Raw genomic sequence first — 21,647 nt, forward strand, 5'->3', positions numbered from 1 at the left:
TCTCAAAGCACTAACTGTGTGCACTCTAAATGCAGTTGAAAGGTTCAAGGGACTCATTTTTCACTCTGGGAACTGCACGCCAAGTTCTAAGTAGAATCATCACCTGGCAAAACTGGAGCCTCTAGATGCCAGGGAGGCAAAGTTACTATAAGAAGCATGGTTTGACACTCCTTGCCTTTTTTACGTTCTGGAGTGGTAGTTTTAAATTCCTTTTTACTCAAATGAGTGAGATATCTAAGCCACATGCATATGTAAGGTGCAGTACTGCAAGGTGTGGACTTGCCCTAAGACATGAGCACAAGCCCTGCAAAACACTAGTGGGAATTGTGGAGTGTGAGGAAATCTTGACAAATTCCTTCTCCACTAACCACCCCATCTGCTTGCTCAGTTGTTTTGTCAGCCATAAACCAAGACAGCAATGGGGGTCTCCAGTCCACACCAGGGATCCGAATCCTTCTGAGCTCTCAAACTTTGAGAGACCAACAAAAACAAACCAACATAACTGGGGGCTAAGACCAAGGTATGCCTGCCTGTCCTGGAAAGAAATCCTTGGGTGTCCTTAAAGAGAAAATCGAGGTAGACTAGCTTGAATGCAGCCAAAGTAACATTTGCAAGAGCGCTCATTACCAAACAGGCACTGCAGTCTCTGCAGCTGCTTTCTACATCTTCACGTTACATCTGTCAGTGATAATATCTGCCTGATCATGCAGTACCACTCCTAATTACTCAGAAATATTGATACTGCAGCTGCAGTTCAGCTAACTTAATAACTGCATGGCTGCACACCTGTGCTAAGAACTGCTTCCAGTTACACATCTGTATTAACACCTCCCAGGAGACTCATGGGTTTAACAATATTTACTTGTATCCAAACATCTGTGTGGTTAAGAGTAGTTGTCATGAAGGCCCTACACAGTTCCGCGATAAGAGTTCTCCACTTCCCTGTGTATGTGGTTCTGCCTACATTCCCATTAATGCTTGTTTGTTTGTGGTGTTTTTTTTTTCAGTTCCCTCTAGTCTGATGGTATGAATTCACTCAAAGTACTAGACTGGGGAGGAAATGAGTGCATTTTCCAGTAACTGTCTCCCTCCCATCACTCTGGACTCTCTCCCATCATTGGTCCCATTTTGGGACCAGTAAGTCCCAGAAAGGTTTGAAGTGCTGATTTGTCAGGGGGTAAAGATAAGGAGATGACAGCAGGTTCAACTTGCTAATTGTCTTCCTGCCAATAAGGCAAAAAATGCTGTCTATCAGGCTGTCTGTCCATCCTCTCTTTAACTCATTGGGCTGTATTCTGAAGTTTAGAACCGCAGAGTTAGGTCACTCACTTGTTCCCATCTTTCCTCCTGCCTTTACAAGATAATTCTTCGCCCACTCCCAGGGAAATAAGCTTTCCACTTTCTCAGCTGGACTTGGCAAGCCAGAGAGCCAAGCAGGGGAGGGACGTGCCCAGCTGACAGATGTGGGCTCTGGAGGACAGCACTATGCCGGGGGGCCAGTAGAGCTGCCTGCTTTCTGGGGAGACGTAGCACTGCAGATTGACAACAGAGAGCCCGCTGATTGCCTCAAAGAGAGCAGCGCTGCAGCCACTGCCAGCACCAGTTACCAGCACCCATTTCCCCTCAATGAGAAACAAATTGGCGTTAGTGTGTGCTTTAGAGATGAAAGACGCCACATTCAGTCTCCCAAGCCAAGCAAATTATCTATTATCTACATCTGTTCTCTTCAGAGCCATTTTCTACCTCCCTCCCTGTCCTCTTCAGTCTGAACTCACAGCTCAAAGTGGGCTGTATCTGCATCACAGTTAATACAAAGGAAATGCTGGTGCCGGGATTGGAAGCAAGAGAGGTTCATGGCAAGGAGCGGCTCCCCTTACCTCTGCCATCAGCAAGGCACCGATTATAGCCCACAGGGCTGAAGTACTCGAAGACAAAGACGGCCACTGCAGAGATGATAAGCAGCATCACAAACATCATCACCCATACATCAGCACTGAATGGCTCTAGAGAGGAAGAAAAAAACATGTTGAAAGGCCCAGTGTAGCACAGCTACCTCTCCCCCCCCCCCCCCCCTTCTTTGCCCTCCAGAGCACCCCAGTGAGAGTGTGTGGCTTGGGAAAAACAGAAGTTATGGAGATGCCTTCAACCTCAGTCTGAGAAATGTCCTGAATTAGTAGAAGTGTAGTTTCCTTTTCCTGTAATGACTGCATTCATTCTTACAGCTACATCTGTGACACATGGCTCCATCTGGAACCACATGCAGCCGCTGTGACATGCATTGATAAAATAAAATGCATTGATAAAAGATTGTTCTCAGGAAGTCCTCCAGCACCATCTGGAGAGAGTGGGGGAAAATCAAACAGAACTGGCAGAATTTCAAACAAACATTCAACTTTCAAGATGTTATTGAGCCAAAGAGCATCTCCAAATTTCTGAGGTTCAGCCGTAATGATAGTAGTTTTTCAGCTATTCCATTCCTGTAGCAATGGGAACACTGGCTCATTCTAGAAATGTTAGCATTCATATTCTGCAAGTGCTTGATCTTTGACAGGTTTTCTCCATCTGCAAGCATGAACAGGTAAAGATGGTACCGTACCAGATCAAACAAACCTAGGATGTTGGTCCACACTATAGTCAATATTTCAACTTGATTTTAATATTAATTTAAATATTTGGAGTTTAGTTTATTGTTGGTTTTACACACCCCAGTAATATTAATGGAATATTGGAAGCCAATTTGCCTTGGCTAAAGGCAAAAATTGCTGAAGAGTGAGCAGTAATGAAACTCCTTCTTCAAGAGGAGTTTGGAAAAATTTCTTTGCCCATATAAAATTATTTCTGTAAGTGTTCTCAGGTTCCTGGCAGAGAGCAGACAGTAATTATATAACTCATATACTGTGTTTGCTGCATCATAAAGCATTTTGTAAAGCCAAATAGTAGTTACTAGGAAGGCATGGATGCCTGGGGCAAATGCAGTATCACTTTTGCATTCTCCGACCACTCTCCACCACTGAAGAGCAACAGAGATCATTTTACTGGGATGCACAGTGTCAGCAAAGAACTGATGGGTCAACCCTTCTTCAAAAGCTGTTAGATCTCTAACTTCCTCCAGTTGCTTTGTCAAGGAAGGATCAAGCTAATATTCTCTTTACAATAATGTCTCTGAAAGCGCAGCAATTCTTTGCTAATTGTTATCACTAAGTATAGTGGCAGAACAGCTCTAAGGTTTGAATCAATTTTTTTTCTGGCCTACACTGTTTGAACATGCTATTAGTTGAGTCACTGGGATACCACATGCTGTAGGGTAGGTGACAACCCTGAGTGAGCCCATTCTTTGCTAGGATTACTGAGAAATGCCTTGGAACTTCTAGGCAGTGCTTGTTTGCGTTTGCCTGGATTTCGCTTGCTTGGGATTTAGAACTAAAACATCACAGTTTATTTTTATATACCTGTCCCACAGATATTCCCAAAAAGGGACTTTCAGGCTAAGAATCACAAGTAACCTTCACCTAATTTTTGATGAACACTGGGTGAAATTTTAATTTTAGACTAAAATGATACCTAAGAAGGCAGAAGGTGAGACAGTTCCATTGCTACGTGACACCATGACGCTGATTCCCGTCTCTATGAAGGGCACAGAGAAATCCACCACTTCTGAACGTTCCTCATTAATTGTGAGGGATCCCACAGCCATGTAGGCCCGTTTGGTGACAACCTGGAGGAAACAGAAGAAGAGTTCACATGCACAGACCCAAGGCTAGCCCCTCTCAAATACCACAACCAAGCCCCTTCTTACCCTCCTGTCTCTCCATGCAGTCCTTTTTACTCCTGTAATCCCATTCCCTATATTGTTTCTATCATTTCTCCTTCCTAATCTTTCATTGGGACACCTTTTTCTTTCAGGAAATCTATAGACATTTATCTTCCCCTCAAAGCTGGTATGCGTATAAAAAATAAATCTGCAGAGGTCTTAGGATAAACACATCATCCACCGAGAAGACTTCTTATCTCATTTTTCTGTCCTTGCTTTCTCCTCCTTCTAACACTGCAAAGTCTTATTTCATTCTTTATACATCTTATATATGATCTAAGCTTAATCTAGGTTGCAGCCTCTTTGGTGCACGGATATCACACTCTTTCTTTGACTATAAAGGCAAAATTTGTGACACTATAGGGAATAATAATTAATTGTCAAACAGGAAAGGTGGTCACGGTCAGAGTGTCAGAGCAGATTAATTCACATAATGCCCAGAAAGAATCCAAGCCAATCATTTCTATAGAGTCACCTCTGTCCTTTCCCTGGCAGGGCACACAATAAATGATGGGAGATTGGACCTGACCTATAGCACCCAGCCCAAGAATGAAGCCCACCATGCCCTCCCTTTGCTGCTGACCTCTCCAATCATTCCATTCCATGTCCCATTGATTTTTTTCCCATGCTTGCCATTAGTCACCAAGTAGAGATCATAGGTGAACTTGACAGACTTTGAGATTTTCTTGAGGATGTCAATGCAGAACCCCTTGCAACATTTCTTCATATAATCTGGCTCCTCATCGGTTTTATTCCTGAACAATCATAACAGTAATGGGTTAGAAGGCTGGTGAAAATCCCCTTAATTCTCCTCTGCTGTCAGTATGTGCTCCCCCTCCCACAACACAACGTGGAGAACTTCACTTGTGATATATGTGCTGAACACACTGCAAGGACTTGCCCAGTGGGGCCAGTCATGAACAGGCATTGGCCAGGCTGGGCAAAGTGAGGTGACTTTGCTAAAAATGATTATCAGGATGTGCCAGTATTGGCCCAATAGACTCTACTTTCTGCTGAGAAGGGAGAACCCAACAAAAAAAAAACAGGGGTGCATACTCAGTCACAATGCGTTTTTGGCAAGGGACAGTGTTCCTCATGCAGGTGCCACTTAGGGGGTCCACATTCTCCACAATGACAAACGGTGCCTCTTCCAGGGTCACTATACTCAGGTGGTCGTCCTCGCGTTCCTCAGAGTCAGGATACAGTTCAAAGCGGGGCCACACATAATACTTCATCTGCAGCTTTTTTTCCTTCCATTTTCCCACCTGTGGAGACACACACAACACAAAATAGACTTCTAGCTGCCCCATCCCTCTGCCGCAAACACATTCCCACGGACCCAGGCAGAACAACTCTGGAGTACTCAAGCTAACAGCTGTTGGATGGAGATATCTCTGTTGGACAGAGGTATTTCTGGAGAGAAGGCTCTGAGGAAATGGGTTCAAACCAAGGGAGAGGGAGAGAAAGAGAGCAAGAGTGTGGGGATGTCTCATCTCTCTGATGGTCTCAGCCTCTGGGCAGGTGAGTGGATGACAAGGGGAATACCATCACCCTGGTCAAAAAGACATGATATCTTTGAGCTTTCTCAGTCAAGCAACAACCATGTAGCTTGTTGTCTCCTGAAAAGTTGATTCCAGTCTGCTAGCCACAATAAAAATGGTAATTTTCCCTTAAAAAAGAGGACAAATATATGAAAAAAAAAATGAAACAAAACACAATTTCGAAACAGAGAAATTGAAACATCTCACTTGAAAAAGTCAAAACAAAACATTTTTTCAAAAAATTTGTTTTCACTTATTTTCACTGAAATTAATCAAATTGTTTCATTTTAACCAAAGTTGCCTTTGTCAGAAATAACTCTTTCTGGAAAAAAAGTTGCCAACTCCTTGTCAGGACTGAGTTCTTCCAAATGACAGAGGAGATAGGCAACCAAAAGAGTTAGGCTCAACTGAAGGTGTTCAGCAGTTTCAGGAGTATCTTCACAGGAGATGAACATAGACAGAGATGCTTGTTTAATAGTAGTTCTCACTATCCCCAGCTAAGGGCTCATTAAAATACTTGCACTTGTCCTTTCACAATGACTTGGTTGCATATGTTAGCTGGAAACAAGGAATTGTTCTGTTTCTGACACATGAAAATCAAGCAGCATCTGTTATTTCTACTTTTGCTATTTTTTCCACAATGACATATTGCCATTTTATATCTTTTCATTCTCCATTTCTTCAGCAAACAGAAATCACACCTTCAGAGACCAGAAAAGGGGGATGGGAACCCCTTCACCTTATACCTACTGCCACAAGTAAGAGTTGTTTTGAAGCCACTCCATTCCCCAAAGAGATGATGCATGTAGCACACCCACTGCCAATGGTAGACTAATCCTTGCAAAAATTCCAGGAAAAGAAAACACCTGAACAACCACTACACTTTGAACTATCAAAGTCTCGCCTCTGTTCTCATTTCCCCCCATCACAACTGACACTAATTAGCACCTTGGCTCTCAGTTTGAGATGGGAGGGCAAGAAACTAACTGGGCTCAAGAAGGAACTTTCCTGCTCAGTCCTCAAACAAAGCCCCCCAGGCTGGAGCTGAGACACCTTCACGGGGAGAGGCAGTGGAGGGGGGGCTTGTGTGACTGTTTTTTGGTGGTGTACCTGCTCAATGGGTAAACAGAAAAGCTTCATTCCACTGCAGTCCAACACCACCTCCCACCACCGCCAAATTTCCATCATTTATTTATTTAAATGACAGAAAGGGAGGGAGAAGCACTTATTAGAGGCTCATTAGGTGTCAGCGGTTATTCTGTGAAACTCAAAGCCCAGCTGGGGTTTGGCATTTGAGAGCAGCCAGAATTCACATAAAACACTTGTCACCTTCAAAACAAACAAACAACCGCTTCATCTGGCCATGAAAGAAAAACCCACACTGGGGGCTGGTGGAGGGAGAAGAAAGGCAGAAGAAATCACCCAGAGACAGCAGCCTCCCTATCCATCCCTGCAGTGTGAACACGGCACCCCAGAGAGAGTAGGGCTGCACTCTTTGTAAGAAGAGGGTGAAATGGCTGGGCAGCAGACTTTACCCTCCCTGTGAACCCTTACAAGCACAGCAACCAAAAACTGTCAAGGCAAGTTTGCTCCTAATGCTTCTCCCACCACCAGAATCATCCTGCTTGGGCCAGCAAACAGGGTACATAGCTATTTATCTTCTTTTTCTCTCTTTTTTTCTATTTTTTTAATTGATTGGGCAGGGCAATTGTTTTCATTTTTACATACACTTTGAGCAGCAGGTGGAAGTTGGCAAACTGGGAGCCCAGGGAGCTGGTGGCATCTTCCATCCACAAAAGAAAAGTAGTGTTGACTACCATAGCAGACCGTCTGTATTCATGTCCCTACCTAAGACTGGATGTGCAAAGTACATTTCTGAGGGAATAGAAAGCATATACTCATATGCTCACCCAGGGCCTGCTCAACCCTGCCCTTCCTGCTCATTGACAGAGCAGATCAATTTATCATCATCTGAGCTAGAGATTTCTGCAGTGCAATTCTAGTCTTCAAGTAACTGAGCTCAAATCCCCAAAACCCGTTCAATGAGGCCACCAGACAAGCAGAATAACTACACGCACAGTGCTCAGGAGGGACCAATGATTAAGATGCTACACAGAACAGCCCAGACTTCAGCTCAATAACATTAACTTATCATAGAAATAAGCAGTTGATGAAAGAGACATCTTGCAGTATCTCAGCAGCACTTAGATATCACAGTAATAGGCATGATATAAACCTTTAAGTGATAAATAAGATCAGATAAGCAAACCCAACTCGTAATTACCCAGAAGTTCTCTGGGACAGAAAGGGGACTTTGTAAGGCTGCGTGCCAAGCACGTTTCACAGCATTGTACTACACAGGCCAACATTATGAAATTAGGACAACAATGACAGTCCTACCATTGCCTCCTGCGTGCTGGAGCACCTCACCTGCAAATATAGTAGTACATGTCCTTTCCTTATTATCCCAATAGAGTCCTTATAAATTAACCAAGAAGGAGGAAAAACAGGGTGTAAGGAAATGTGCTTGCCAACATTTTCAAATGAACTAAGACTGTCTCAAGAGTATGTGCAAATATTACATTTCTTTGCTAACCTGAGCAATCAGGCATGCCATATGATTACTCACACACCTGCAGGCATGTATTGATATGAGTCAATGATAGAAACAAGCAAATTCAGAAAAGGTTTATGAATTAAGAGAGGGCAGATTTTTTTAGGTGCTCATGCATGTAAGGATCCAATGTGTATACATGTAGTTAAAGAGAGGCCTTAAGCAACATGTAGACAAGGACAGTAAAGATAATAAGAAACGCCACATGTGCAAAGGACAGAGACAATACAAGAGAAAGAAAATAAAAATGTGCATTGTATTCTAGATAATCTGGCATGAGAGAGAAGGAGCAATTCACTCTGGGGACAGAGGTTAGCCACAACAGAATTAAATGTCACAGATTTGTCCAGGTAATGATGCCAGCTCTTAAAGAATATAACCTGCCAAGCTGTGCAGAGCAGAGCAAGGCACTTCTGAAGTCTCAGGGTATTTGGTATTAACAGCTTGTAAACTGTTATTACTTAGGTTTTGCTCAGTGCTTGCCTCAGCAAAAAGAGGAAAAATAAACCATCCCAGGCATCCTACATATTTGTCACCCTGCAGTTTCAAGACCCACTGGGTGTTCTCTGATCAGAGCCCAGTTATCCAAACTCCCACCAGGAGCACTGGAGGGTTACAGAATCAGCAAAAAATGAGGATGCTAGGTATCTTAAAAATAAAATAAAATAAAATAAAAAATTAAAAAAAAAAAACTTCTAATCATGTTCTCCAAAACCCAAGTATGATCCTATATGCCGGGGAAGGGTTCCTAAGAGCCAGAATTTCACCTTAAATCCCCCCTTCTCTGTCTGTACCACATCTGATCTTATCGAGAAAGGGAAGTCACTTTGGTTTAGAGATTAATTTGGAGGCATTGAGGGAGGGGAGCAGCTAACTTTCACCTTCAAATATAGGATCCTACTTTGGATTAACAAGCTGTTGGGAGAAGTCCAATGCATTTGTGAAACAAGAAAATGAGAGCTATTGTAGAACAAAATGTTAATCCTATATGCTATTGGTTTGCCTAAGTGTATAAGCTATCATGGGCAGACAAAAGGTAAGATTGCCTACAAAAAGTCAGAGCCTTCCGAAAACCTTCCAGCCGGCTGGCAAATTGCCTTAAACACAGTATAATGCAGCCAGAATAAAAGTGTTCTGCAGTATGTTAATGTGCATCCTTAATGAAAGGTTCTGTAGAACGTTAGCTCCCTGAAACTAATTCTTAACAGAAGCTTTGATCCCCTAGCAAGAGAAGCTAAGACTTGTAACAGGCATTTCTGACAGATGTTTGTCCAACCCGTCCTTTTCACCAACAGAGAGCCCATGATCTCTGTGGGCAGTCTATCTGTCCTATTTAAAAGGTTAAAAGAAAAATCCTTATTTCTAACCTAAATCTTCTTGCTGCAGTTTATACCAGGAGAGTATATTTCTTTATTCTTCTGCATGTGCTCTTTTCCATGTTATCATGTCAGTAAGATGTTTATAACACAAGAGCTGGTAGTCTCCTTCAGTGGATACCTTAAATGCTACATTGGCAAAAGCAACCACCAAATGACCAGCACCCAGTCTAAGCATTTACAAAGCCCTCACTCAGATTTGTAATATAGACAAGTCCAAGCTACTCCTATGAATCTCCAAAGCTGCCTGCTGCAGCCAAGGAAGAAACCAACCTCTGAGTATCTCCTACTATGATAAGGAAGGACCAAAGAACAAAAAATCATCTGTAGAAACCTCCAACTAATGTCAACAGGTAGAGAAACAAAACCTCACAGAAATATGGATTGCAAGGACTAGGCAGCAGAGTACAACTGTGGGTGAAAAAAGAAGAGGTTCAGATACATGGCTTGTACAAGATACTCAGATCTCTTGTGTTCTGATTTGGGGTTTAGGAGAGCTACGTCTGGGTGAAGATCTTTGATTGTTTTTTTTTGATTCAGGCTCCTATTTGTACCACGTTTTACACTACTCTTTAAATCTCTTACTTCCTTCCACTCTTGGTATAGAAGAGATACAAGAAAAGGAACAAAACATATTTGGTCTCATTTACAAAATAAAAGACCACTCCAAACTCACTTAGAACTCGAATGCTTTCTGCTTTTCCCAGAAAGTTCAATGTTTCCTCCCTTATTACATTTTGTTTTCCAGGAGCTGAGGGGCTTGTTCATTGCAGTGGGCAAGCACAAAGACAACAGCACCGGGCAGGGATTAAAAGGCACATCCCCTGTTTTGCCAAGGACCTCTGGGACCTGATCTGCAAACACCCTTGTCCCTCCACTCCCCATTGTGTAAAATGGAGATAATGGTACATTCTCATGTCTGGGTGCACTGGGTAGATAAATACAGAAAAGGTCATGAGACTCAAAAATAATATTGAAATGAGTAGATACACATACAAAGATGTGTCTGACAGATCTAGATGAAGGAACTCTAATAGCAAGCATGAAAAGCTACCTGCCATTTACCTTCCTGTAATATAGTTAACTGGAAAGAGTTTATGTAACTTTTACACATGATTTTAATACACGGAAAAGGCAAAATCAAATATACAAAAGGTACAGGTAAGATGTTGGGCAGCTGGCAGAAAATAGCAGTGTTATTGGCAACAAAGCTGATGGAAAAGCATACCTAACCCCTCTGGGAGAGAGGGAGGGTCTAGGGAGAAAGACGAGCCTTGTTAGTACAATTCGTACAGCTCCTGAATGAGGACATAGAAAAACCAGAACAACTGGGCAGGACCTGAAAAGGACTACTGTAGGAATAACTGAAGCACCATAGAAATAACAATTATAACTGGGACACTGCCAATGGGAGGTATGTGCTGATTAGGGTTCATAAAAGTAATGGTAAACCTTGGGGGTGCTGTTAGAACCTTAATGCTGAAGTAGATTGTATAGAAATAAGTCATGCATAAATAAAATCATTGGGAATAAAGAGATTTTGGAAGGCTGGTGCAAGATACTCCACTGGAATTGAACTACTGTAGATCCACAGGCTTGGCTTTTGGGGTGGATAGAGATGTCATTACTATTATTAAATATAAACTATACCAGGAACCAAGTCATCATAGGAGGCTTTGGCTTCACAGAGATAAGGTAGAGAACAAATGCAAATTTTAACAGCAGCACCCTGATGTGTTTTTTTTCTGGATCTGGTAGCTGACGCTTTTCTTCGCCTCAAAATTACTCAACAGACAATAGGTCATGCTGTTTTACACTCAGTTTGGGTGAGCAGCAAAGAACCTTACAGAAAAGCTAGTTATCAAAAATAACCTTGGTTTGAGTGATTAGGGGAAACAGAGAGCCTGCCTTGAAGGAGGAGATTAAAAAGCTTGTTTAACCTAGATAAATGAAAGCCAAGAGGGGATATGATTGCTCTGTATAAATAAAGGGGGGACAGATACACAAGGGAGGAAGAAAAGTTGTGTTTTTTAAAAGCAGAAAAACAATATTGGCACAAGAACAACTGGTTGTGAGAAAAATTGCCTTGAAAAGAAGATGGTTTTTAACCATCAGAGGAGGAAGGTTCTGGAAAAACAAATCAAAAGGAGAAATGAAAAAAAAATAAAATGGGGTCAAGAAGAAGCACAACTGGTTTGTATAGGGCCATGCAATGTCACTGCCTAGAGCAGCAGGGATGGAACCAGATGAGACTTTTCAGTCCAGTGGCTTAACTAAGCAGGAACAAGAGGAGTAACTCCTTTGTAGAAAGCCTTTTCTCCTCACCTTTTCCGTCTGCAGATGTCATAACTCAGTCTTAATCATCATATATCTGTCCCACAGCTAATCTATGTGAACACAAAGGCTCTTATTATTGATGTCTTCACCTCCTAAGCTCACATTTCTCTCATTCATGGAATGAGGTAACCTTCTCCAGGGCCCTGAGAATAGAACATCCCTCTTAGCCTTCACCCAAGCTGGTTAAGTTGTGACTCTCACACTTACACTGCTGACTTCCCAGCTGTTTCCAATCCCTGTGATGCTATAAGTCTCTAGCCTTGCATAGGCTGGTCTGTAGCAGGTAAAGAGATGTCACAGAGAACAACAACAAAAAAAAAATCTCCTGTTTACAGATGCTTAGGGTGATTAATTAGCCACATCAACCAAAGCAGACAAGAAATGGTTGTGAACACTCCACATGCAAAATTCATTCACACAAAAACAACACTCCTTCCTGAACCTCAAGCTCACCTTCCACCGCCACCTGGGGAAGGCTGCTTTCTCCACTGCACCTGCAGAAGCAGGAATAGCTTCTAATAGTCATTCAATTAAGCATGTAGATTACAAAAGATGGTGCAATTTTCTTCCCTGTTTACTTATGCAGCACCTAGCATAAACCAGGGAGAGGCTTGGTGCATAGTACAGACAGGGTGAAGTATCTGCTCTGGCTTTATAACTCATTTCTGAAGTTCTGGGAATAAAAGCACTTTGCAGGAACACCGTTTCCCAGCTCACTGAGGTCTGGCATTTACACAGCTCTTGCTATTTTTGCTGAAACATTTCTTTATTGGTGCATTTATATGCTTTTTGCAATTGCTGAGGTCCTGTCCCCTGCCATGATTAGAAGGAGAAGGTTAATGAGATATACTTTGAGTGCTTCTGTCTTCTGCAAAGTCAATGAACTATGGAGCTCCACTGGTGTCAAGGAAAGGTCAGGACTGCAAGAATGCCAAGGTGTTTGCCTTGGTAAATCATTCCTCCAAAACAGAAGTTACCAAGAGAGCACTACATGCATAAAACCAGCTAGGATCAGCTGATTATTTCCTCTAGGTGATGGTACTGCTCCTGGTGGTAGCATTAACTTGGTAGCCCAGAAGGGGTTTATCCTGACAAGGCTGACTCAGGCAGGAACTGTATGGTTTCCAGAGGGACATATTAGCTCAAGGTCCTCAGTACTTCACAATGTACAGGTGACCATGATTTATGGAAGTCCACACCGCAGTCAGCACAGGCATAACAGTGGAACATAAGAGGAGAGGTTAGAGAAGGCTGTTCATGGTAATATGGACTGTGATCCGAGTAGTCTCAAGGATGTAACTCAGGAAAGTCATAGTTTCTAGAGGGAAAAATTAGGTGTTATGATGCCGGAAGAATTGGGGGGGGGGGGAGGGGGGGAAGGAAGTATATATGACAAACATTGCAGACTGAATGTACCATCCAACATAAGCCACCTCCAGTTAACAAACAGTGACAGCCCGACTCAGGCTCTTACTTCAGGAATATTGCATCCTTTAGAGCTGTCATGCCCTTCTGAAACGAGGCGAGGGGAGTTGTTCTGATGTCCTAAACACCAACATCAGGCTACTCAGATTCTGGTCTGGCAAATAAAACCTAAAGCCAGAGGCTTGTATATATACATAAACCCCTGTCTTGCTCATCTCAGGTTTCACCTTGAGGATCTCTACTGCTCTCCTCTGCAGAACCATGGGGTGGGGGGTAATTTAGCAGGGATATTAGTAACACTGCATGTTTTGTGTGACAGGGGTTCAGGAGTCACAAAGGTTTAAAGAGAAGTGTATTTTTATGTGCATGTATAGACATCTGAACACTTTATGGAAGCATTTTGAAGTCTCAAGGAGGGCATCCGCATTGTGCAGGTGTGTGTCTGCATCCAGTACGTGTCCATGCATGTAATGCCCTATCTAATGATTTTTCCCCTTGGCTTTCCCTGTTGAGTGCTGGGCTTGGGTTTGCATTTTGCTGAGCTTTCACTTCTTTTACTCAGGCTTTTTTTCTTCCCCTAAAACATGTTACACAGAGGGAGAGATGGACTTGCCAATTCACACTGCAGTCTGGGAGATGGGTTAGAGCATCAGCTGATAAGTGGGTCCTGCACAGCAGTGTGCAAACCCCTTATGAGTGTTCCTCTGTCCAGTGACACCTACTCTTGACACAGAGCAAATATCTTTCACAGCATCTCTTGAGACCTAAGGCTGAAGGCATGTTTAAAAATGCAAATCCACAGGCAGCCTTGTGCTGAGAAAATGTTGGTGTCAAAGCAGACCCCCACAGGGAGAGAGGAGTCAACATGAAGAGAGAGGGGGTGGGTTGTCTGAATTTCACTGCTCTCTGAGCTGTGCAAGCAAGATGGAAGGCATCGCTTTGAGAAACATCTCTGAGAATGTCAGAGAGATCCTTTAACTTTCAGGAGCAGGAGGCCAGGGTAGGTGCAGCACCACAGCACCCAGCACACACCAGCCCCCTGCCCACCGCACAGTGGCCCCGCATGCAGAGAGCCTGGGCTGACACAGACAAAAGCACGCCCTCGGCTGAGAGATGTGGCATGTTCAGCTCTTCTCTCACTAGTGACAAAGGGGGACATGGCTCAGTTGGGCCATTGCAAGGGGCAACCAACTGAGCCACTGCCTGAACCTCTGACTGGCCTCACCTCTGCCCTGAAAGCAAATGGAGGCCCAAACCAGAGCAGTGTCAGCATTGCACATCTCCACCAGCAGTGAGCACCACCGGGGTACTCCTGTCTGTGTGCTCTACACTGACCCAGCACACAGGCCAGCTGCCAGCTGGGGGTCTCCCAGGCACTGGCATGGGCTGTTCCCACCAGCTGGAGAGTCCTGCCTTAGGAGCTCACGCTTCAGCCTCCAGCCCTCATGGTGCCACCTCAGTAAGGGGTGGAGGCTCTAGAAGGACAGCCTGTGAGCTGCAGGGCCCTCTGCTACAGCCAAGTACTGGGCTTTGCCCGAAAACTGTGGCACTCTGCCCTGCTTGGTCAGAGCACAAGACAAGACCCGCCAGCTCTACCTGCTCTCTACAGGCAAGGCCTGACCCTTGGATGAAGTCCACCAGTGGGACAGCTGGTTCACTGCACATGTGTGTGTTGCTGCCCTGCTGGCTGGAGCCAGGAAGCATGCTGTGAGCAGCAGGGAGCTGCTCGGCCAGATTTCACTCCTTTCCAACCCCATACACAGGTGCAGACACACACACACAGGTACCCCCAGCAGCAGTTATACTAAGGTGATCTGGGCTTGGAGTCCAGACAGAGCTGCCAAGGGCCCAGCTGAGGCCATCTGGGCTACAAGTCATCTCTGCGCAAAAGGAGTGCAATCAGACTTGAGTAGGTTAGAGAGAAAGGTAACCTTGAAATCAGCGTTTTGGGAAAGAAGCTATCTGCCAACCTTAGCCAGCAAGGAAGTGTTAAGCCAAGGACTGCTTTCTTGGGAGCATGGCCTCAGGAAGATAAAATACTCCCATTCTCTCAGCACTGATGGACCTCAAGAGCACCTATTTTTCAAAGACTTGTCTGTCATTTTGTGCCTACACGTGGCAACACAAAGCAGGTATTGTGCTATTTCCTTTCTGCAGCTTGGAAGTAGAACAACAGGCATGGCAGGCAGTTTTAGACTTGTAAGATGAAGCTAAGGCCCTCGGCAGGTTGCAAAAGGTCTTTTGTGACATGTGCAAGTCCACACAGGGAATGACTTCTTGCAGTCTGGAATTAGCTGGATGACTTTGTATGTGAATTTAAATGTGTGTGTACTGTGTAGTTACCTCTATTATAGGGAGAGTTAGTAGTAAGCCTGTAATTAGGTTCTCTGACACTTTCCATTACAAGAGTCTTTAGGCTGGTTCTCTGAGAAAAGCCAACATCTCCGCATTTTGCAACAGGCATTTGAAAGTCAGCAGGGAAAAAACCCTGAGGCTAAGGACATGATTTTTACTTTGGCCCATCAAATTTCATTCAGTTCTAACTGCATTATAAACTGTTAAATAACCATCATTTCTTTTCTGTCACTTTCTTGCAGAAATCCTGGCAGATGGCCCAAATGCCATTTGAGCATAAATGTTCTAAGAGTTAAGCCCATCAACCCAGTAAACCAGTGGGGACACCCCTACCAGTACTAGTCAGAAGAATGAAGACCCCAGCTTTGGCAGAGCAAAGGAAAGGCAAAAGCCAGATCAGACAGCCCACAGAATGGGGACAAGCCATCCAGGTTCTCCTCTGTCTTTTAAATGGACTCCACTGTGAAAAGGTCACTTGCACTCCACCATTTAGGATGCAGAAGAAAGTCAAACCAGTTTGAGCTGTCATGAGTGTCTGTGGAATAACCACAGGTTAGTCACTGGTTTGAGCAGTCAGACTCAGTGCCAAAGGCTCAGCGTGTGTGAGAATGAACAATACAGTTGTACAGAAAAGATTTGGGGTTTTTCCCTTAGAAAATAATAATAATAGTAATTAAAAAAAACGACAACACAAAGAAATGAAAAGAAAAAAAAAAACATCAATCAAACTACTCTGAAAAGAACTTATTTAGGTTGAAATATTAGGAAACGGCAGCTTTACGGTTTCTTTTTCAACCTTTCTTCCATCCCACTTGTGTGTGGACATTTCAATTCAAGTATTAATTAATGAGTGCATACAACTTTCTCCATGGGGTCCCTGCCTCAATCCCTGTGCTGCGAAGGTACCTGAAGCAACAGAATTAAAGTGGCCTGTGAAACAAGACTGGCAGTTCCTAGCTTGGCTTTGCAAGCTACAAATGAAATCACTGTTCTTTTATTTTCTGTACGTAATCACTTATACAGCTCTATGAATGTGCTTGAGCCCTTACAAAACTAATAAGCAGGCCAAGAAAGAATCAGTGAAGATGGAGAAAGAGCTGTCCATGAGGTACTGAATCACCAAGCACTGGCAGAGGAGAGAGGAATAAAGAAACAGCAATGGACAGCAAACCAAGGAACCAACACAGAGATTATGCAACCCCACGTTATGAGAGCAGCAGCCCTGACCTTGCCAAGGGTTTGAAGGGGCAAAGAAAGCAGAAGCCAAACTGGAAGGGAGTGCAAAGGGAGGTAGAAGAGGGTGAAGCTGGCAGGTGTCTCACGGCCATGGTGGCCAGAAGGTGAGAAGAAAGGAAAGCATTAAGACAGATTATGTTGCAGGCAGGTTTCTCACTTTGCAGCAACAGGTGTGTAACTGGCTAAGGGAGCAGTAGACCTGGTCTGCATGTATGTACAGATCCAGGCTGGTCTGGTCTGCGTGGCCCTACAGCAGAGGCATGAGGGTGGCGGTACGTGGCCCATGGACACCAGGAGGGCTGGATGCAAGCCAGTTATGGTCCAGATGCCATCTAGCCACGCTAGCCCAGTAGAGCTAAGCTGCAAGCTGAGGCAGCTCGCCAGGCTCACACAGCTGCCTTTTACCCTGCCGTGCTGCTGGGTCCCTGTGGCACTGCTCTGTATGACGTGGATTTACCATCGCCAGCCTACGCCAGCACAGGCAGTTCCGTGCTGGGTTTCACAGCACAGACTTGCCCTGAGCAGCTGCAGCAGCTGCACAGAGTGCAGATGCTTTCTCCCCCAGTGCCCTGGAGTGAAGGGACCCAAGTGCTGGCTGTAATCTTGTCCTGTGCTTGCTGTGTGACCTTAAGCAAACCATCTAAGCTTTCCAAAGTTTGGTTTTCCCCTCCACAAAAGGCTCTTAAGAATCCATCCTGCATTGCAAGGGGGCTGTGTGTTCTGTTAAAGCATCTGAACAGAGCCATAACAGTGGGGAGCAGCAATGTAAGCCAGTACAGAATGGAGATGGCTCACCTCATCCACCCAGGGAAAATAAAGCAGCTCAGGGCTGTCCCTACAGCACCCTCACACCTCGTGTCTGAGGAAGGGGCTTTGCTGCAGAAGGGTGCCAGATGCTGCAGAGCAGCCATGCACGTCAGCAGTCAGCCACGGAAATCGTGCTGATTGTTGAGAGAGTGACTGTGAGCAGGCAGGCACGTGGATCAACGGCTGTAAAAGGAACAGCGAGATTTCACACAGCACTCGCTAAGAACTAGTTTGGGATCAGGAGATTAACTAAACCTCAAGAGCACGTAATTGGGTCCTCTCCAGCTGCTTTGGAAGCTGGAGTGGTACAAGTGACCAGGCAGCTGTCTTTCCTGGCTCTAGAGACGCTGTTCTTGGAAAAGGGAGCACAGCGATGCTTGAGCTGGCACAACAGTGCTCAGCTCTGCCCCTTCCAGCCTCTGGGAAGCAGGCCCATCTGACCTCTGTGCTCAGAGTAAAACTCAACCAGAGCATGCCCTGGGCCACAGATCTCCCTTGCTGCTCTGCACCACCTCTCTGCCCCACCAGGACCCTATGTTTCTGCAACCTCCCCAGAAGGCAGGATTTCTTCTCCTGTCCTGCTCTCCTATGAGCACTCCTCCAAAGGTGCTCCCCTGAGAGCTGTGGCTCACTCTGTGGTGCTGTCTTGCAGAAGCAAACAGTGGGAACATCCAAGAGCTGTGCAGGTGAAACAGCCTTGGAGAAGGACCTGGTGAGCAGTTGTCCCTGGTGGTGAGATGGGCACTGTGGTGGGGTGGCCCATCAGGTGCAGAACAGCCCCGTGGCCAGCTGGAGGCACGTACAAGCACAACTGTGCCCCAGTGCCAACTTTAGCCCTGCCTGTTTATCTGCTGTGCCAAGAATATCCAGTGAGCCAGGCTTTACTTCTCTTGCAACAGACAAGATCGTGCTTGTGACTGAACATTCATCACTTCCCGTCTTCTGATTATTTCACCAGGCAACCTTAACATTCCATTAATATCGGTCTTTGTGGAGCTAAATATATACACTAAGCACATATACAAATACATATAAATACATCTCTATCTAGCAGAGAATCCAATTAAGTGAATATGTTACGCCTTAGCAATTAATGAATTCAACAAGCTGAACTGCCTCATGCATATGATTAAAGTTCAAGCAACACCAACCACAACAACAAAAAGAACCAAGATTTTCCTGTGTCCTATCTACAAACAGATTGTTAACACTTAAATCAATGGTAAATTCAAGTGCATTTGCAAGCCTTGGGAAACTCATCTTCCCATCGATGTACAGCCTGTCTTTCAACACACTGTAGCCTAAGAGAAATTCAAGTCCAATTGTCCCTGCATGCAGCTCCTCAGACAACTGCTAAGCCCTTATATATCTTTCTGCAGCACTTTCTGGATGGCAGGTCTGTTAAAATGCTGGTGTCCTATGGGTTAAAAGAAAGCAAATTCCATGACTGAAAAGAGTTAACTTTGTAGACACTTGACTGATGCAAATACTGTCTTTCTTCTTGTGCCTTTTTTTTTCTTTTTTGCTATTTCTGTTTAATTTTTTTTTAAGTGTGTGTGCACACATGCATGTCTACATTCTTTTGTATGTTACCCTTTTTCCAGGACAAGGTGTGTGTTTTGTTGTTGATGTTGTTGGTTTTTGTTTTTGTTTTTGTTTTTCATGCAGTTTCTGCAATAGACAGAATAGACAATACTCAGCAATAGACAATACTGACCCCTCTAGGGAGTGCTCATTCCCTCCTTCTCTCACAATACCCCTCCTCTGCATTCATAAAACATTCCCTGGGGGCAAGTTCTACAAAAATAAATATTTAAGTAGCCACTAAAGGAGGGAAGATGCACAAAAGCACACAAAAGACTTGGCTGCAGAATTCAGGGCACAAGGAGGAATGAACAGAGGCATGGCTTGGAGGGTTGGGAGAAGGAAAGCGTTACGAGTTTGAACTGGAAACACAAGCATCCCCTTCTCTTCCCTGATCCAGTGGTACTTTTAACCCTGAGACTGGAGCTAACTGATGTAAGATAGGTGCTGTTTCCATATCGACAGCACCATCAAGTGTACCAGCTTGCGGATCCTATACCCCTGCAGAATTATTTGTGCCTACGCCCACAGCACCACAGATTTTACCAGTCTCTATGAGATATCAAAGAATAAAGCTTGGATCATTTCTAGACTATGCGAGAAACACTGATTTGAAAGTAGGTATTATAGGGAATAGCACATAAAATTGGCCACTTATGTCACCCATGTAAGATGCTAGTTTGAAGGGTAATAAGCAGATAAAATATGCCATACCCGAGGAAGCCACATACTACTTCTGTACTTCCCAACACATCCATAAGAGCTAGAAATCCCTCAGAAAACCCAGTTAAGAGCCAGGTTCATGCAGAGTTGTGGGAGCATACTGTGGCATTCACACAGAGCCCACAGCAGGCACCAGCAGGCTTGAAGCACCACTTGGATGGTCAGAGCAGGACATTTTCTGTGTCCTGGCATGCAGCTGTCAGAGGGTGATGCTTCTGAGGGATTTGGAGATCCTTCCTTCAGGAGACTGTCCCAGATTTCTCACTACCCCAGAGAGCTGAAAAGGTCAAGCAAGGCCCCCTTGCAGGCTCACAAGTTTTATTTTCTCCTCTGGGTACAGATGCTGGCTGCTATTTGAGTTTTGGTAGAAGGCAAGCCATCAACAAGAGCTTTGGGTCTGAAGTGAATGCAACCAGCCAAAGTCACTACTACACTCTGTTTCAGCTGTTTCTGCAGGTTTTCTTCTACCCCACCAGAGTGTATCATCCTTTCACCCTGCTTCCCATCAGTGTCCTTTGGGGGTGTCCTCACTGATGAGAAAATAACATACCCACTCTGATTATAGGCATCAAAAAACAGCCGTTGCACATATGCAAACAAGTGTACTCTACAGGAATGACAGAGGGGATGTTTTCTTACCTGAACTCTGGGCAGTAAGAAATGTACCTTCTCCCCTAGGCAGCCTTCTTGTCTCACATAGAGAAGCACCCCTTCCCTCCGAAATCTGAACAGTGAGAAGAGCCAGCAGTGTCCAGCAGACCCGGAGATGGTGCTGCCCTGCCAGTGTGGCATATACCACTGAACACAAGAGACCAGCCCATTTCTGCCATCCATTCCCACTTCTTTGTAAGCAGAGCAGAAAATGAAGACAACCTTCCCACAAATAGTCATTGAGATGTCAAAGCATAACCGCATTTGCGCAGTTGGGATCCCTTGGGATTTTCACCCCACACAGCTGTCACAGCTGATGATTCCCCAAAGTGGCTGCTGTATTGTCAGGATCCTTGTAGCTTGCTTTTGCTGTGGCATCAAGCCCTTTCTACCCATCACCTTCTCCCCGTCTGTGATTACCACTGCCTGTCAGCACTGCAGTAAATATGTGTATGTTTCCAGGTCTCCCATTTCTCACTTTACAGAACACTCTCTTAAAAAGACTTTCCCATCAGAGCAGACACTAAAATAAAGAACAAGCAGGATTTTCTTGAAAGTTTCACCTGCTCCAATCACTACACATAACATTACCTGCATCTAAGCACACTTTTCTGCTTCTTTCAGGAGGTTATTGCACTTCTGCAGCTGTAACTTCTTAAAGCAGTTGTCATAGGCGCTCATGATCTCATAAATGAAGAAAAAGTCAGGTCTTATGTGAGGGTTGGACAAGGTGTCTCCAAAAACAGAACTCTGAGGAAGTACAGACAGCAGATCAATGGGACTGTGTGAAGTAGACTTCTGTGCTCCAAATCCTCTGTGTAGGAAAGCAGCCACCATAGTGCTGGACAGACTGGCTTTTGGAGAGGAATATAGCCAAGTTTTTGACACCACTTTGTCATCAACAGTGCAGGTGTGAGGAACAGGATTAAGACTGAGGACCTTCCCAGACTATTGTAATCCTGCTCTCTCCCTTACTCTAACATCTTCTCTCTGGCCATGACAAATGCCGCTCAGACCCCCTGCACATCCATTCAAAAGGCTGTTTCACAGATCATTTGCCAAAATATCATCTTTCCCCTTTCTTTTCAGTCTCTCTTTAGCTCCCCACTCAGCTGCATCAAGCACTCCTTTTCCAAACTGCTTGATGTCTCTAATCCCTCAATCTGTATCAAGATGTTAATGCTGAC

At 44.5% G+C, this 21,647-nt stretch overlaps 1 protein-coding gene across 2 annotated transcripts in view; it reads right to left on the reverse strand.

Moving 5' to 3' along the window:
- Positions 1-21,647, reverse strand: part of GRIN2B (glutamate ionotropic receptor NMDA type subunit 2B) — a 199,309-nt gene that overhangs the window by 26,753 nt on the left and 150,909 nt on the right. For both annotated transcript variants that reach the window (XM_068668982.1, XM_068668983.1), the window contains exons 6-9: positions 4,868-5,076; positions 4,395-4,566; positions 3,562-3,715; positions 1,878-2,003 (exon numbers count right to left, since the gene is read on the reverse strand). In XM_068668982.1, the coding sequence (XP_068525083.1) occupies positions 1,878-2,003; positions 3,562-3,715; positions 4,395-4,566; positions 4,868-5,076 (661 nt within the window). The remainder of the gene's footprint in view (positions 1-1,877; positions 2,004-3,561; positions 3,716-4,394; positions 4,567-4,867; positions 5,077-21,647) is intronic.

Source organism: Anas acuta, chromosome 1 (genome assembly GCF_963932015.1).
Source record: "Anas acuta chromosome 1, bAnaAcu1.1, whole genome shotgun sequence".
In the NCBI taxonomy this organism is placed as follows: Eukaryota; Metazoa; Chordata; class Aves; order Anseriformes; family Anatidae; genus Anas; species Anas acuta.